The sequence below is a fragment of the Tupaia chinensis genome, unplaced genomic scaffold (genome assembly GCF_000334495.1).
Source record: "Tupaia chinensis unplaced genomic scaffold, TupChi_1.0 Scaffold144899_1, whole genome shotgun sequence".
In the NCBI taxonomy this organism is placed as follows: domain Eukaryota; kingdom Metazoa; phylum Chordata; class Mammalia; order Scandentia; family Tupaiidae; genus Tupaia; species Tupaia belangeri.
In genome coordinates, this window is record NW_006204759.1 from 2,755,468 (window position 1) to 2,774,814 (window position 19,347).

General features: G+C 39.8%; 1 protein-coding gene across 1 annotated transcript in view; it reads left to right on the forward strand.

Moving 5' to 3' along the window:
• Positions 1–19,347, forward strand: part of PAFAH1B1 (platelet activating factor acetylhydrolase 1b regulatory subunit 1) — a 104,814-nt gene that overhangs the window by 63,192 nt on the left and 22,275 nt on the right. Inside the window, exons 2-5 of the mRNA XM_006167568.3 lie at positions 6,637–6,856; positions 16,689–16,773; positions 17,203–17,277; positions 18,367–18,573. Of these exons, the coding sequence (XP_006167630.1) occupies positions 6,825–6,856; positions 16,689–16,773; positions 17,203–17,277; positions 18,367–18,573 (399 nt within the window). The 5' untranslated portion in view covers positions 6,637–6,824. The remainder of the gene's footprint in view (positions 1–6,636; positions 6,857–16,688; positions 16,774–17,202; positions 17,278–18,366; positions 18,574–19,347) is intronic.

Consider the following 19,347-nt stretch of genomic DNA (forward strand, 5'->3'; position numbering starts at 1 on the left):
TCCCACATGGCAACTGTGATCTAAGTTGGCTGATCAGCCTCGGGCTCTCCAGGCACATGTGCAAGTACTGCAAGTACCCAGGATCCCAATGGCTAAAGGTCTGGGAGCGGGGAATTGTGTGGTCAAACCTCTATGTAGGATGCTGCTCTATCTCTTGCATCCTTGCACATACATTGTATCATACATAAGGGGAAAAAAAGAGAAAGCTATATGTTGATTTCAAACATCTTTACCTCAAAATAGTTATACATAGATTGTTTTCCACAAACTTTTTGAAGTTCCCTTGTATTTTATTTCTGTCCTAAAACAGACAAGCGCCTTCTGCCATGATCCTTCGCCCAGTCTTCCCAGACAACCAGGATCACCCATACATTCACATGTGCCCAGTGTGTACAGGTAGACATAAGAACCAAAAACCTTAGTCTTTCAGATGGTTCCCAACATTGTAGAGTGGCATGATACCACTGTGCTACTACAGCTGGACCAAGAGTGGTTTTTCTTTTCTTTTCCTTTTTTTAAAAGATTTATTTAATTTTATTTATTATTATTTTTAAAAATTTTTGTAGGGCATTTGTACTCACCAGAGAGAAAGAAAGTGTGAAAGCAAGCCACCAACTCCAGCACTCGATCCACTGCCTGGCATGTAAGAGTCCAGCACCTTAACTGCCATGCCTCCTGCTGAGCCAAGAGTTTTATTTTTCTAAAATATTTATCAAATGGTTGAATAAATTGTCCTGAAATCTATCCTCTGCTTACCTCCTTAGTTTCATCCTGAGTCATCACCTTTTATGTGGAAACATATTGCACTGTCTGCATTTTTTTTTTTTTTTTTGGGTCATAAGATGCGTGTGCTTACCAGAGATAGAGAATAAGTGAGAAACTACTCCCAGACGGGGGATCGCCATGTCACAATCCCTTCTCCTCCATTCTTCTTTCGGGATTTTGGACATGCATGTATGCACCTTGTATGATTTTCAGGCTGCTGGGTCCAGGACTCAAACTGTGGTCAACTATGCAGGAGTCCAGCCCCCTAACCACCATGCTATCTACTAGTCCAGGACTGTCCACACTTTTAAAAAATTGTTCATTTATTTATTTATTTTTACTTTTTATTTTTGGAAGATTTTTGCTGTAAGATACATGTGCTCACTGGACAGACAAGAGAGTGAGAAATCACCTACCAGGGGGATGGCCACACCACAATCTCTTCTCCACCATTCACCTCGGGATCTTGGGCATGCACGCACACACGCCTGGTGTGAGTTTTAAGTCACTGGGTCCAGGACTTGAACCACTGTCGTCTATGTGGGAGTCTAGCAATGTAACCATCTGCTGGTCCCATTATTTATTTATTTTTAATTTGACCAGAGAGAGAGAGAGGGAAAGTAAGGAAGCAAGCTACCAGGTCCAGGAGGTCCAGCATCTTAACCACCATGGCACCTGCTGGCCCACTGTCCACACTTTTAGTTGCCTCTTAGCCGACTCTTCCAGAAGATTGTAGATTGTAATATCTTGAATATAAAGACCAAGTATTTTTCCCTCAACTAAACTTGTTGTTTTAAGTAGTGCCTCACACATAATAAGTGTTCTGTTTATGTTTGTTGAATGAATGAAACAGGAATTTATTCAGTACATCATCGTGCATTCAATGATTTATTTATGTCTTGTTTTATTATTAGATAACCCTGTTACTTCAGTACTATCATTGTTCTTGCACATCAATTTGCTTTTTTGCTTAAGAGAGTCTCTCCAAAATTAAATTGGACCCTAGAATGTGTTGTGTAGTGATTAAAAGTAGGGGTGTTTTTTTAGTTTTTTGCTAGAGGGCGCGTGTGCTCACCAGAAAGACAGAGAGAGACAGAAAGCAAGAAATCTCTCCCCAGGAGGGATGAACATGCTGCAATCCCTTTTCCTCCATTCTCCTCTCAGGATCTTGGGCACACATGCACATGCACCCAGTGTGAGTTTAAGCCACTGGGTCCAGGACTCAAACTGCCGTCAACTACATGGGAGTCAAGCGACATAACCATCATGCCAACTGCTGGTCCCATAAAAGCAATTTCAACATGCGTTTTTTTACTTTCAATTTATATGCTTTTCTTTCATTTCATGTCTTATCATTGTCTCAATGTAAAAAAAAAAGTATAGACACTCAGTTACCATCATCAGATAATTCTTTTTTAAAAATAATTATTTTATTTAACTTTATTTACTTATTTTAATTTGATGAGAGAGAGAGAGAGGTAGAAAGAAAGTGAGAAAGCAAGCTGCCAGGTCTGGGACTTGAATCATGGTCAACCATGTTGGGAATACAGTGCCCTTAACCACCTTGCCACCTGCTGGCCCCCAGATAATTCTTTCCTACCATGACCTTTCTTAGAGTGTATGAGACCCTAGATCCTTTGACTTGGTGACAGCGAGGATATAAAGTGAGGCTTAAATAAGAGTTGTTAAATACTGGAGGCCAGCATTTGGTGTAGTGGTTATATTGCAGAACAATCACATGGCTTACTACAGTTTAAGTCCCAGACCTGGTGGCTTGAAACTCAAACCAGGCATGTGTTGTGTGTGCCCAAGATCCCGGATGAGAATGGAGAAGGGACTGTGGCATGGCCATCTCCCCTGGGGGGTGATTTCTCACCTTCCCTCACTGTGTGTTCATCTCTCTCCAGTGAGCTTAAGTGCCCTAAAGCAAAATCCTCTTAAAAAAAAAGATGGGGCCAGCAGGTGGTTAAGGCATTGTACTCTCACATGGCTGACCGTGATTTGAGTCCTGGACCTGGCGATTGCTTTCTTACTTTCTCTCTTTTTTTTTCTCTCTCTCTAGTCAAAATAAAAATAATAATGATGCATAAAATTAAATAAAATAATTATTTAAAAGAAAAGAGTGGTTAAATACTGTAAGAGGGTTGGTTTTCTGGGTTGTTTGTTGTGTTTGGTACTAATTCCATTGTTCATTACTGACTTCAGTTCTGTTTCTCTGGTTTTAGCTAGCTGGGCTCCCAGGTGAAGAAAAATAACTTCCTGGTTATATTAACTAGAATTGCTCAGTGGAGAAGGCTTTCCATTTAAATCAGCATTTGCCATTAGAAGCATCTGAGCTATTGTTTTTATACTCTGGATCCTTTTTGAAACCAAGGTTTACTTTCTTTTTTTCCTTTTTCTTCTTTTTTTAGTTTTGCTTAGGGCCAGTTCGCTTCCCAGAGAGACAGAAAGGGAGGAAGAGGAAATGAGAAATCACCTCCTACAGAAGATATCCATGTTGTAATTCCTTCTCTTCCATTCTCCTCTCTGGATTTTGGGCATACACATAAATGCTCCTGGCTTGATTTTCAAGTGGCTAAGTCCCCAAACCATGCAGTAGGCCGTGTGGGATTTAGCTGCCATAATCACACTACCTGCTGGCCTCACTTTCCCTTTTCTTTTTTCTTAAAAATAATTCTTTAATTTTATTTATTCATTCATTTATCTTATTTTGACCAGAGATACACACACACACGGAGGGAGGTAGGGAGAGAAAGTGAGAAAACAAGCCATCAGGTCTGGCACTTGAACCATGGTCAGCAAAGTGGGAGTGTCCAGCACCTTAATCATCATGCCACTTGCTGATCCCTCATTTTCTCTTTTTTCTTAACTGGTTTATTCACAAGTGCATTTCCCAGGAAAACACTTTTCATGCCTGGAATGGCATGAAAAAGATACTTAAGACATGATTCTTGTATTCTCTGTCCATAATGTATGTCTTTTTTTGTTTTTCATTTACTTAATTTTATTTTTTACTACTATTTTTTAATTTGACCAGAGGGAGACAGACAGAGGGAAAGTGAGAAAGCAAGCCACAGGTCCAGGATTCAAACCATTGTTGGCCATGTGGGAGGGAGTCCAGTGCCTTAACCATCACAGCACCTGCCAGCTCCATGATGTGTCTCTTGACTTGTGTCTCTTGGTCTTTCATTATATATTAATTTCATTTGATGTAGAAGATGATTTTCTATTGCATTGAAGTACTCCTTCCAATTTAATTTTGTGTATGCCAGTAGCCTGCATTTTAAGACAGTACCTCAAGTAAATTTCCTAAATCGATGAAAAAATTTTCTGGTTATTTTTATATAATATGATACAGACTGGGTATCCCTTATCCAGAATGCTTGAGATAAGAAGTGATTGAGATTTTGAATTTTATCAAATTTTAGAATATTTGCATATGTGTAATAGGATATATTGGGCATGTGACCCAAGTCTAAACAGGTAATTCGTTTGGTTTGTATGTATCATTTGCACAACATGATCATAATTTTTTTTTTTTTCTGGAGAGGTTTTTTGCTATAGGGCACATGCACTCACCAGAAAGACAGAGAGAGAGAGATAGAAAGCGAGAAATCAACCCCCAGGGAGGATAGCCACGCCGCAATCCCTCTCCATTCTCCTCTCAGGATCTTGGGCATCCATGCACAAGCGCCCGGTGTGAATTTAAGCCACCGGGTGTGGGACTCGAACCACAGTTGACAACATGGGAGTTCAGAGACATAGCCATTATGCTAATTGCTGGTCCCCCTGATCATAATTTTATACGGTATTTTTGTATTGTAGCATTTTGACTACAGCCCATCACATGAGGTCAGTGCGAAATTTTCTACTTGTGGTGTCATGTCAGCATTCAAAATTTTTGGATTTTGGAGCTTTTTGGATTAGGGATGCTCAGCCTGTAAGACAAACTAAAAAAATGTTTTTAATGAAATAGTATTTCTTTTTTTTTTTTTTTTGCCAGAGAATATGTGCACTCACCAGTGAGAAAGAGGGGGCATGGTCATAGAGTTGATAGAGAAGAAAGCACCCCTCAATGGGGAATGGTCATGCCACAATCCCATTTCCCCCATCTCTCCTTCCTGTTGGAATTTGAGATGTGTGACCCCATGCCACCTTCATGTTTTTCAAGTAGCTGGGGTCTGGATTCAGAATGTGGTCAGCCATGTAGGATATGGCTCCCTTAACTAATATGGCCCTGAGCACATGCCTTATTTTCTCCTTTTGTACCAGGTAGAGTGCATGAACATACATGACAGTGAGTGAGAGATAAGCACTCTACATAGTGTATGGTCACGTCATAATCCTCTTCCTACAGTCCTCCAGCCCATTGGATCTTGGGCACTTGTGGGCATACCTAATGTGTTTCAGGCTAACTGAGCTGAGGATTTGAGCTATAGGCACTGTGTGGAATCTGGCCTCTTTTAAGCAGTTCACTGCCACTGTGTCTTGGAACTGAACCAAAAAACATGTTTCTTATGCACACAAAGTAAATGGAAATATGTTAAATTGATTTCCCTGTTAAATGCACTGGTTCAGAGAGAGATGCTGTGCAATGTAAGTTTACATTATAAATATTAGCCGTTTGTTTGTTTGTTTTAAGGTTTCTTTCTTCCTTGAGAGAGACAATGCCTTCCCCTGGGTCTTGATGGTGTGATCTACCTCTAGCCTTAGCTAGTCCCAGATCATTAGCAAATGTATCCCCATCATAATCAGAGAGCGCTCCAGATGTGGACTTGAAACCTTCTCATGTTGGTCAGCCTCTCAAAGCATTGTATTTTACCACTGTGACATTGTCCTGCCCCAATATCAGCTATTCTAATGTTATTAGTGGCTAATGTTCAGTCTCTAAGGTTATTTCCATATGGTTGGCACTTTGCAGCTATGTGTAGTTTATGAAATCCATATATTTCACACCTTTTCTTTTAATCAGAAATTTTAATTTGGGGGCTAGCATTATAGTATAGTGGTTAAATGCTATGCTTAGAAGTCTGGACCCCATATGGCTGACCGTGGTTCATATCCCAGTTCTGATGGATTGAAACCATGCTGAGTGCATGTGTGTACACATGCCTCAAATCCTGAAGGGTTGGATAAATGGGGGGAAAGGGATTGTATTGCAGATGTGCTCCCCTTGGGAGTGGGGGAAACCTCTTGCTCTCACGTGTGCTCTCTCCTGCTTTCTATCTGTAATGTGCACCTGCCCTCCAGCAATTATAAAAGATAATTTAATTTTTGTCTTTGAGGGGGGAAATAGAGTCTCCTAGAGAAGTTATATAAATATATGTTAGTACTTGAGGGACCAGCAGTTAGTGTAATGGCTATGTTGCTGGACTCATGTAGTCAACCGCAGTTCGCGCCCAGACCCGGTGACTTAAACTCACGCTGGGTGCGTGTCCGTGCGTGCCCAAGATCCCAAGAGGAGAATGGAGGAGAAGGGATTGGCCATCCCCCCTGGGGGGTGATTTCTCGCTTTCTATCTCTCTGTCTCTCTCTGTCTGGCGAGCGCACGTGCTCTATAGCAAAAACCTCTCCCAAAAAAAAGAAAAAAAATATATATGTTAGTACTTGAAATGTATCTGGCAGGAAACATGGTGGGAGTGGGCAAATGTATGTTAAATTTAAAATTAGGGTTCTTTCAGCTATGTAACTATTAAAAGTAATTTAAAATACATGAAATACTATGTATTTTGACATTAATTGATTTTCACTATAGTTGAAATTGTCACCTAATATCTTTGAAAATTTGTATTTGAATAAATTTCTAAATTATTTCTAAAATTTGAACTTATATATGAAAGAAATAATCTTCTTTTCTCTCTTTCCCCTTAGGTGGAATGAACCTTACTTGTTGAATTATCTCCTGGTTACTGGCTGAATTTACTTGTAAAAGAATTGTTTTCCACTGCATGTAAGCCACTTAGTGGCATATTTAATTATAAGTCCAGGGATCACGAAGCTTTTTGATTTCCCAAAGGAGGGACATACCACTATCAAATAAGCTTGACATCACAGCCAAAATGGTGCTGTCCCAGAGACAACGAGATGAACTGTAAGTTTCTCTGTTTTATACTTTTAAAAAAAATCCTCTGCGATAAGGATAAAATAGTAAATTAAAATGCAACTCTTTATTATGGGAGTAATACAGTAGACCGTACATCCAAGCAGTCTGTAGTAAGATTAAAACTGTTTTTACCATTGTTCAAAGTTTGGTTTGGGCAGTTCTGTCTACTTTATAACTGGGTCTTACTTTGACATAGCATTATATATATACCCTTGTGACTTTTTCGTGTACAAGCTTAAAACAAACCAAGTAAATTAATTGGGACAAGTTTTATCCTAAGCTTATCTTTTAAATATATTCAACAGGAAGATAGCTTCTTCAGAACTCTTCTAGAGTTTTTTTTTTGTCTTGAATTTGTGCATACAAAAATGAAAGCCTATTTGATGTTATTGTCACTGCCTTTCCTTTGCCTTGTGTTTTTACCTTTTATCATCCAGTGACTATTAAAATATTTGAAGTTGATGAGGTGACTAATATGACAATTCATGTAAGTACACTAGTGAGAGAACTATGAAATGGTTTGATCATTGCTATTGGGTCATTAGAAAAGTCATGCTGCATTTTTGTATAGAAAAACAAATATGTCAAGACTTCCGATGACCGAATATTTTATAGCGTTCCATTTTTTAAATTATTTTTATTTTAACTTTATTTATTACTATTATTATTTTCCAGTTTGACCTGAGACAGACCCAGAGAGAGAAAGAGAGGGACGGGGAGAGGAAAGTGAGAAAAGGAAGCCACCAGGTCCACAACTCGAACTACGATTGGCGATGTGAGAGTCTAGCGCCTTTAATCACCAAGCCACCTGCTGGCCCCTAGTATTCCATTTTTGTAGGTGAAGAATGATGGAGGGAAAATATAGCTTATAAATTACATCATGGAATAAACTTGGAATAAATTTCAAATTTATAAAAACGTTGGGAGACTAGTACAAAAAATACAAGTTTTACTATATTTGCGTATCGTTAATGTTTTGTACCATTTGCTTTATTATTTGTACTCTATGGGATTTACGGATACGTACCCACAGTGTTTTGTTTTGTTTTCTTAAGACCCTTTGAGAGTAAATTGCACATATCAGAGACATTTATCCTCATCTAGGTATTTTAGTACTCTGTTCCTAAGAAAAGCATATTCTATTAAAACTACAGTACAGCGCCGGTAGGTGGCATGGTGGTTAAGGGCGCCGGACTCTCACATGGCCAACCATGGTTCAAGTCCTGAATCTGGTGGCTTGCTCTTTCACTTTCTCTCTCTCTCTGTCTCTCTCATGAGATCACCAGCCATATAGCAAATTAAAATAATACTAACAACAATATTAAATAAAATGATTCTTTAAAAGAATAAGGTTAAATAAAATAATTTTTTGAGAGGTTTTTGCCACAGGGCGCGTGTGCTCGCCAGACAGCCAGAGAGAGACAGAGAGACAGAAAGCAAGAAATCACCCCCCAGGGGGGATGGTCACGCTGCAATCCCTTCTCCATTCTCCTCTCGGGATCCTGGGCACGAACGCACACGTGTCCGGCGTGAGTTTCAAGCCACTGGGTCCGGGACTCAAACCGCAGTCGACCACATGGGAGTCCAGCGACATAGCCATTACACTAACTGCTGGTTCCCCAATAAAATAATTCTTTAAAAAGAAAAAACTACAGTACAGTTTTCAATTTCAGTAAATTTATCGTTCACATGTTAATCTCTTATATTTTCAGTTTTGTCAGTTGACCTGGTAATGTCCTTTATAGCATTTCGTCCTGTTCTAGTATACCATCCAATCCAGGACCAAATATTGCATTTACTTGCCATGTCTCTCTCTTTCTTTTTTAACTTTTAAAAATTATATTATTTAGGGGCAGTAGGTGGAGTGGTGGTTAAGAGCGCTGGACTCCCCTGTGGCTGACTGTGGTTCAAGTCCTGGGCCTGGCAGCTTGCTTTTTCACTTTCTCTCTTTAGCTCACTCTGTCCCTCTCTGGTCAAATTAAATGAAGTTAAATAAAATAATTCTTTAAAAAAATTATTTTATGAGAACAGCAGTTAGCGTAATGGCTATGTTGCTGGACTCCCATGTGGTCGACTGCGGGTCAAGTCCCGGACCCAGTGAAAACACGTGTGCGTGCGTGCCCAGGATCCCGAGAGGAGAATGGAGAAGGGATTGCAGCGTGACCATCCCCCCTGGGGGGTGATTTCTTGCTTTCTGTCTCTCTGTCTCTCTCTGGCTGTCTGGCGAGCACACGCGCCCTGTGGCAAAAACCTCTCAAAAAATTATTTTATTTAACCTTATTTATATAGTATTTATTTTATTTATTTTAATTTGACTAGAGAAGGAGAGAGCTTGAGAGAGAGAGAGAAAGTGAGAAAGCAAGCCCAAGTCTAGGACTTGAACCCTGGTTAGCTTTGTGGGATTCCAGCACCTTAACCACCTGCCAGCACCTCCTTTATTTTTTCCCAAATAAATTTATTATTTTATGTAAGTCCTCATCTTGATGTATACTATGTATATATAGTTTTTTCGACAGAGAACTTTACTTTTTTAGTCTGTTAAATGTTTCTTTTGTACCTCACACCAACCCTTTACCACTCACTCTACCTTCCATTCTTTCTTACAGTCTTTGGTATTTACATTTACCCTGTCTACTGTAATATCTTCAAATCTCTCAAAAATCTGGCTTAGTTCACTCAGCATTGAATCTTGTATATTCATCCTTTTCTTCTTTTTATTTTATTTTTTATAATTTGGGACTGGTTGGGGCGGGGGGTGTAAAAAAGCAAGCCACTGAGTCCAGGACTCAAACTGTAGTCGGCCATGTGGGAGTCCAGAGCCTCAACCACCATCCCACCCACTGGCCCCTATATTTATCCACTTTGAATCACATAATAGAATCTCATTGTTTCTTATAGCTCAGTAATATTCCAATGTGTCACAGTTTTTCAACCCAGTCATTTGTTTTGAACACTTAGGCCGGTTCCATGTTTTAGCAGTTGTGAATGGTGCTACAGTAAACATGGATATACATGCATCTTTCCAATTTAGTGTTTTCCTTTCCTTTGGGTTAATACCAAAGAGTGGGATTAGGATTACTAGGTCATATGGTAGTTCCATTTGTAGGTTTTTAAGGAACCTCCATTGGTTTCCACAGAGGTCATATTAATTTACATTCCCACCAACACTGTAAGAGGGTTCCCTTTTCATCACAACCTCACCAGCACTTACTGTTTTTATTGTTTTGATCTTAGCCATTTTAACTGGGGTTAGATAGTATCTCATTGGGGTTTTAATTTGCATTTCCCTTATGAAAAGAGACTTGAACATTTTTTCAAATGGCTTTTGGCCACTTCTAAGTCTTTTGTTGGAGAGTTGTCTATTCAATTCATTTACCTTTATTTATATTTATTTTTAAATTTTTATTTTTTGAGAAATTTTTGCTATCAGGCACATGCGTTCATTGGAGAGAAAGAGAAAGGGAGAGATTACTCCCAAAGGGAGTGGCCACTTTGCCATCTCTTCTCTGTTCTCCTCTTGGGATTTTGGGCACACACGTGCACATGCGTGGCATGAGTTTAAAGCCACTGGTCAGGGACTAGAACCATGATCACCCATGTGGGGAGTCGCAACACCTTAGACACTACGCCACCTGCTAGGCCCATTTCCCCCACCCTCTTTTTTTTTTTTTTTGGAGAGGTTTTTGCTATAGGGCGCATGTGCTCACCAGAAAGAGAGAGAGAGACTGAGAGACAGAAAGCAAAAAGTCACCCCCCCACTTCCCGGAGGGATAGCCATACCATAATCCCTTCTTCTCCATTCTCCTCTCGGGATCTTGGGCACACATGCATACACGCCTGGCGTGAGTTTAAGACACCGGGTCCAGGACTCGAACCTCGGTTGACTACATGGGAGTCCAGCATCATAGCTGTTAAGCCACCTGCTGGTTCCACTTGCCCATTTTTTATGGATTATTTGTATTTTTAAATTTTATTTCTTTTGAGATTTTTTTTTTTTTTGCCATAGGATGTGTGTACTTACCAGAGAGATAGAGAAAGGGAGAAATCTCTCTCTCACATGCGCGCGCACACACACACACACACACACACACACACACACAAACCCAGGGTTCGGGGGGCGGGGTGGAGGGGGGGCAGTCATGTAATCCCTTCTCCATTCTCCTCTTGCGTACACTCAGTGTGAGTTTCAGCCCTCCGGGTCCAGGACTCCAACCTTGGTTGGCCATATGCGAGTCCGGAGATGTAACCACTGCATCATCTGCTGGCCCTTGATCATTATTACTATTATTTTCGTTTTTTAAAAAAATAATTATTTTAGGGACCAGTAGGTGGTGTGGTGGTTAAGGATACTGGATTCCCATGTGGCCGACCATGATTTGAGTCCCAGATCTGGTGGCTTGCTTTCTTATGTGCTTTCTCTCTTTCTCTCCCTCTGTCCCTCTCTGGTCAAATTAAAATAAGTAATTAAATAAAGTTAAATAAAATAATTCTTGAGTAAAGCACAGGAATGGAGAAAAAGAGCAAGGATCATTAAATCTTGAGTCTTACAGATCTGCCGATGGCAATAAAAATCAAACACATGTGAAAGTGTCACCTGTAGTATTACCTGGTGACTTGCTTTCTCACTTTCTCTCTCTCTCTGTCCCTCTCTGGTAAACTTAAAATAAATGAATGAATAAATAAAATTAAATAATAATTATTTTTTAAAAAAGAGTTTTTAAGGAACAATAATTATTATTTTATTTAACTTTATTTATTTAATTTAATTTTTCCAGAGAGGGACAGAGAGAGAGAGAGCAGGAAAGTGAGAAAGCAAGCTTTCTTTTTCTGTAAAGAACGTTACAGGCAGTTAGATTAGAATCACATTGAATATGTGAATTAATTTTGGTAGAACTGAGATTTTGATTATATTGATTCTTCCAATCTAAAAACATGGGATTTTTTTCCCTTTTTTTTTTTTGCATATTTAATTTCTTTTTTTCAGTTTTTCATAATTTTCTTTATAGAGGTCTTTCACCTTTTTGATTAGGTTTATTCTTGAGCGTCTTGCACATTTTGTGGCTATTATAAATGGGACTGGTTTCTTCAGTTCTTTCTCAATCTGTTCATCGTTGGTGTATAAATATGCTATAGATTACGCCAGTAGGCGGCATAGTGGTGAAGGCACTGGACTCCCACATGACCCACCACAGTTCGAGCCCTGGACCCAACAGCTTGAAAAAACATGCCAGGTGTGTATGTGCTTGCACATTCCCAAAATCCCAAGAGAAGAATGGAGGAGAAGAGATGTGGTGTAGCCATCCCTCCTTGGAGGTGATGTCTCATTTTCCCTCTCTATGTCACTCTTTCTGGCATTTGCACACACCTCTGGCACTAAATCTGTAAAATTAAAAATAAGTAGATTTTTATATGTTGATTTACTGAATTCATTTATCACTTTCAGGAGTTTTTTCATTAATTTCTTAGGATTTTCTACATATATAATCATATACTCTGCACATACGGACAGTTTAGCTTCTTTTCCTATCTGCATGCCTGTCTTTTCTGATTGCATTGACTAGGACTTCCAGCACTATGTTGAAAAAGAGTGGGGAAAGTAGGCAGCCTTGTCTTGTTTCAGATTTAATGGGAAACTTTCAAATGTTCCCCATTCAATATGATGGTAGCAGTGGATGGATCTGTTGTGTATGACTTTATTGTGTTGAGGAATGGCCCTTCTCCCCTTATTTTACTGCGAGTCTTGATCATGAAGGGATTTTGTATTTTTACCAAATGCTTTTTCTGCATCTATAGATATGATCATGTGGGGGACCAGCAGTTGGCGTAATGGCTGTGTCACTGGACTCTCACGTAGTCCACCGCATTTCGAGTCCCGGACCCAGTGGCTTAAACTCACGCCATGCGTGTGTGCATGCGTGCCCAAGATCCCGAGAGGAGAATGGAGAAGGGATTATGGTGTGGCCAAACCCCCTGGGGTGTAATTTCTTTCTTTCTGTCTCTCTGTTTCTGTCTTTCTGGAGAGTGCACTCGCCCTAGAGCAAAAACCTCTCAAATAAACAAAAGATATGATCATGTGGTTATTATCTTTCTTTCTGTTGATATAATGTATTTTTTTAAAGAATTTTTTGCCTGACAGTGCATGGACTCACCAGAGAGAAATAGAAACAGTGAGAGGGAAAGTGAGAAATCACCTCCCCATGGGACATGCTAATGCCCGCAATCCTTTCTCCTCTACTCTCCTTGAGATTTGGGGCATGCATGCACATGCACCAGATGTGAGTTTCAAGCTGCTGGGTCTAGGGCTCAACCGTAGTTAGTCGGCTGTGTGGAAGTCTAGTGCCTTAACCACTGTGCCACCTCCTGGCCCCGTAAATCCATTACTTTGAAGTGAGTTACAAATTTGGCTTTAGATCCATTTATATTAAAAGAGATTATATAGAAAAATAGGCTTTCTGGGGACCAGCAGTTAGCATAATGGCCATGTCGCTGGATTCCCATGTAGTTGACCGCGGTTCGAGTCCTGGACCTGGTGGCTTAAATTCACTCCTGGCGCGTGTGCATGCGTGCCCAAGATCCCGAGAGGAGAATGGAGAAGGGATTATGGCATGGCCATCATCCCTGGGGGGGTGATTTCTCGCTTTCTATCCCTCTGTCTCTCTCTGTCTGTCTGGCGAGCGCACGCGCCCTATAGCATAGCAAAAAAAAAAAAAAAGTGTTTATCTCTAGTAAAGTAAGTAATGTATGTGTGTTTATAGATAATCTCAGGATAAATACCCAAACCCTAATAAAGTGGCCGCCTCACATACAGAGTATTGGAAGTACCTTATGTATAGGTAACTTTTATTTATGTATTTATTTGTTTAATTAATTTACCGCAAGGCAAATGGCAGTCACCAGAGAGAGAAGATGAGAAAGTACAACCCCTCCTCCTTCATTCTCCTACTGGGATTTTGGCACACATGCACATGCACCCAGTGTATTTTTGAAGGCACTACGTCAGGGACTCAAACCACACAGTTAACCATGTGGGATCCAGCCACCTTAACCACCATGCCACAGCTGGCCCTAGATTAACTTTTAATTAAAAATGTTTTAAAGGAAATCCTGAGCAGACAACTTTATATCATGAAGGGGACCTAAGGACCAAAAAAATTGAGAGACTTTGAAATAGGTTGCATTAGGAAGAAGGTAGCTTGGGCCAGCCCTGTAGCCTGGTGAATAGGTAGCTAGATCCCACATGGTTAGCCGCTGTTCTTATCCTGGTGACTTAAAAACACGCTGGGCATGCATGCCCCAAATGTTGTCAGGATAGACAAAGGAGAAAAGATCGTAGTGTCACCAGGCCCCATTGGGAGGTGCTTTCTCCCTCTCTCTTTGACTCCCCTGGTGAGTGCACACATCCCCTAGCAAATCAATGTTTTTTCTTTCTTTTACTCAAACTGGTCAACAACGTGGGAGTCCCGCAATGTAATCATTATGCCATCTGCTGAGGTTTTCCTCTTTTTTTTTTTTTTTTTAAGAGCAATTTTTACTATAGGGCGAGTGTGTTCGCCAGAGAGACAAGAAAAAGAAATCGACCCCCGGGGGGATGTCCACTCTGCAGTCCCTTGTTCTCCATTCTTCTCTTGGAATTTTGGGCACACACATACATGCGCCCAGCATGAGTTTCAAGCTTCCAGGTAGTTAGCCATGTGAGAGTCCAGCACTTAACTACTGTGCCACCTGCTGGCCTCACAATTAACCTCCTTTTCCTTTTTTTTTTTACCATGAATCAGCCCACCATTATTCTCCTTTTCCTTTTTTTTTTTACCATGAATCAAATTTCCCCAAAGGGGGAATTTTATTGACTACTTTATTCCCTCACAAAAAGACCAATTGTAATCAAATGAGATGAACATTCACCTCAAGATTTTGTTGTCTTCATAATAAGAAAGATGAGGCTTAGAACTGGATCAGTCGACCCTTTCTCTTTCTCTTATCTCCTCCTAGTTCAAAATGCTTACATCTCTTAATAGCCATCATTCTCTTAGGTATATGTTGGACTCAACACATTCAAACCTCAGCACAATCTTTGTAGTTTTTCCTTTTTTCCAGAAAATAGGCTTAATCTGTCCACCATAGCCACTCTGCCTCCTGTCATAACTTAGCTGCTTTCCCTGAGCACACAGAGAATCCTTGCCCTTTTTGTACTGTGTCACTTTATGAGGTTAGTGCTTGCCACACTTCTTACAGAAGGTCCAGCAGGTTTTAGGGACGTTCATCATGCTTGCAGGCCTGCTATCTGCACAGAAAGCCCTACAATTATCTTTTTAAAAGGAAGAAGGTTCCTGATTTTCCCTTTCTTGAAAGTACAAGGCAGGGATGAAAAAGGATCTGCTAATTCATCTTCTCTAACCTTGAATTTTAATTCTAAATGAATTTTTTATTTTCTGATAGTATGCTTAGTTTATAGCTTGTGCTTTAAAAAAAAAAAAAAGAATTATTATTTTTTTAAATTTACTATTACCATTTTCAATTTGACCATAGAGAGAAAGGGAAAGTAGAGAGAGCAAGCCACCAGGTCTGGGACTTTAACTGCAGCTAGCCATGTGGGAGTCCTGCGCCTTAACTACCACGCCACCTGCTGTCCTTACTTGTGCCTTTTTTTTATTAACCCGCCCAGTGCCAATGGGTTGAAGTTGTGTCTAACATAAAAATAATGTAATTTTATAGAAACATTCCTATGCAGAACTAAATTCTAGTTCCACCTTGTGTATAACAAGTAGTAAGGAAAGTCTAAATGGAAACATTAACAAAATTTAAGATTACTATCACAGTTGGTATCTATTCATCAACAAGTCTAAAACAGTTTTGCTTAGAAAAATATGTCGTGGGACCAGCAGTTGGTGTAATGGCTATGTTGCTAGACTCCCACGTAGTCAACTGCAGTTTCAGTCCTGGACCCAGTGGCTTAAATTCATGCTGAGCTTGTGTGCATGCATGCCTAAGATCCCCAGAGGAGAATGAAAGAGAAGGGATTGCAGTGGTGTGGCCAATCCCCTAGGGGAGTGATATCTCACTTTCTGTCTCTCAGTTTCTTTCTGTCTTTCTGGCAAGCACACTTGCCCTATAGCAAAAACCTCTCCAAAAAAGAAAGGAAGAAAAAACATGTCATGACTTTTCTGATGGCCCAGTAATTAGATAAGCCATAGCTTGATCTTTAGAACTGTTGACAGCTTGTGGGGGAGGCAACAACAGAAATTTATATCTAAAAGCTCAAGTATAATGTAACATTATGAATGTATTGTGACAAGGCTTAGTGTTCTAGAGGCTTTACGGGAGGGATGTCCATTTTTTGTGAAATACTTGTGTTATTGAAAAGGAATAAGAAGGGATTGCGGTGGTGTGGCCAATCCCCTAGGGGAGTGATATCTCACTTTCTGTCTCTCAGTTTCTTTCTGTCTTTCTGGCAAGCACACTTGCCCTATAGCAAAAACCTCTCCAAAAAAGAAAGGAAGAAAAAACATGTCATGACTTTTCTGATGGCCCAGTAATTAGATAAGCCATAGCTTGATCTTTAGAACTGTTGACAGCTTGTGGGGGAGGCAACAACAGAAATTTATATCTAAAAGCTCAAGTATAATGTAACATTATGAATGTATTGTGACAAGGCTTAGTGTTCTAGAGGCTTTACGGGAGGGATGTCCATTTTTTGTGAAATACTTGTGTTATTGAAAAGGAATACTTTTAAAAAACTTTAAGAGATTTTTAAATAAATGTTATTTCTTCAAAATAGAAATGAGATTTTTTTAAGGAGTCGTTTTAATTTATTTTCTTTCAGAAATCGAGCTATAGCAGATTATCTTCGTTCAAATGGCTATGAAGAGGCATATTCTGTTTTTAAAAAGGAAGCTGAATTAGATATGGTGTGTTTGACTTTTTATAATTATTCATAGTGTGTAGTTAATGAGTGGATCTTACCAGAGTATCAGTAGTTAATAGTTAACTCAGTTATTCACATATAATTGTCATTTGTGTGATTCACTTGGCCTGTACTTGATTTTTCCTCCCTTTTTTCCTTTTGTGGAATCAGACTTGTAATAGTATTTGGACTGTGGCCAGCAGGTGGCGTGGTGCTTAAGGGCGCTGGACTCTGCTATGGTCGACTCCCTAACCTGGCAGCTTGCTTTCTTGCTTTCTCTCACTCTGCCCTTCTCTGGTCCAATTAAAAATAGATAAATAAAGTTAAATAAAATAATTTTAAAAGTATTTGGATTTAGACCTAAATGGTCTCTATGGCTTGAACTGTCATAATGAAACCATTTATTTAAATGTTCTTTCTTTTTTTCCTCTAGAATGAAGAATTAGATAAGAAGTATGCTGGTCTTTTGGAGAAAAAATGGACATCCGTTATTAGATTACAAAAGAAGGTAACTTTTTCTCTCTAAAATGTTATTCACTATGTTATTACAAACTTTCTGAAAATATTAACATATTCTTCTCTGTTAATTAATAATTATATCTGGGCCAGCCTGTGACCTGCTGGTTAAGACAGCTGGACCCCAAATGGCCAATCACGCAGTTTGAGTCCCAGATCTGACATCTTGAGAAACATGCTAGGTGTGGATGCATGTGTGACCAAAATCCCAAAAGGAAGGAGAGATGGAGGAGGTGGGATAGGCATTATCCTGCTCCATGAGAGTGGAGTGCTTTCTCACTTCCCCTCTTTCTGTCTCTCTAGTAAGTGATCATGGTTTCCAGCAAAATGTTTTTTAAAAGAAAAAGCATACGTAATATTGTTATAATGAGTTCATCCATATAAACCTCTTAGAGTACCGAGCACCTGGTAGATGTTCAATAAATATTAACTTTTAGGGACCAGCAATTGGCATAATGGCTACACTGCTGGGCTTCCATGTAGCCAACCATGGTTTGAGTTCCAGACCCAGTGGCTTAAATTCACGCTGGATGAATGTGCTTGCGTGCCTAAGATCCCAAGAGGAGAAGGGGTTGTGGCATGGCAATCCCCCTGGGGGGTGATTTCTCGCCTTTTGTCTCTGTCTTTCTGGCGAGCGCACATGCCCTATAGCAAAAACCTCTCAAAAATATTAACTTTTATTATAAATATTGTTATAATCATCTGCAAATGTAAAAGGGTGGTTTGAACAGAATTTACTACGAGTAGCAGCCTTAGAGGGAAGAGAGGTTCACTGATCTTCTTCTAATTAGTAATAGAAGACTGTCACGAGATGTAAATTGAAATTTTCCTTTGAGTTAAATAGTTAAGACAATCATACTGAATTTTTCTTTGTGTTTACTTTTGTTATACTAATTAAATTTTGTTAGTGTACAAAACAAATCATTTTCATTTAAATCAAACCAGTGCTGTGTAAATTAACTGAAATTTTACCACCTATCTTATGTATATAGATCCAAAATAAAGGCAGTTTTTGAAAATGTCAAATAGGCTGTTTTATTGAATCTACCTACCTGTACATGACTGTGTGTTCCATCTTAAGGTTATGGAATTAGAATCAAAGCTAAATGAAGCAAAAGAAGAATTTACGTCGGGTGGACCTCTTGGTCAGAAACGAGACCCAAAAGAATGGATTCCCCGTCCACCAGAAAAATATGCGTTGAGTGGTCATAGGAGTCCAGTCACTCGAGTCATTTTCCATCCTGTGTTCAGTGTTATGGTCTCTGCTTCAGAGGATGCTACAATAAAGGTAGGTTTTTTTTAAAAATTAGACTTAAGGCATGGTGGTTTGGTGCTGGATTCCCATGTGGCTAGCTAACTACAGCATCAGTCCTGGACCTGGATTCTTGTTTTCTCACTTTCCCTTTCTACTCTCTGTCTCTCTCTCTTGACCAAATTAAAAAATAAGAAATAAAATTGAATAGATAATTCTTTCGTTCTTTTTTTGTTTTTTTTGGAGAGATCTTTGCTATAGGGCGCGTGCACTTGCCAGACAGAGAGAGACATTAGAGACAGAAAGCAAGAAATCACCCCCCAGGGGGGATGGTCACGCCGTAATCCCTTCTCCTCCATTCTCCTCTCAGGATCTTGGGCCCACATGTGCCCGGCATGAGTTTTAAGCCACCAGGTCTGGGATGCGAACCGCAGTCGACTACGTGGGAGTCCAGCAACATAGCCTTTACGCTAACTGCTGGTTCCCAGGAGAGATAATTCTTTTTTTTTTTTAATTACTTATTTTATTTATTCATTTATTTATTTCGTAATTTGACCAGAGAGAGACGGGGAATGAGAGTAAGAAAGAGAGGAAGTGAGAAAGCAAGCCACCAGATTCAGGACTTGAACCATGGTCAGCCATGTGGAAGTGTCCAGCGCCTTAACCACCACGCCACCTGCTGGTCTCACCAGGATAGATAATTCTTTTTTTTTTTTGGAGAGGTTTTTGCTATAGGGCACGTGCGCTCGCCAGACAGACAGAGAGAGACAGAAAGCGAGAAATCACCCCCCAGGGGGGATGGTTACGCCA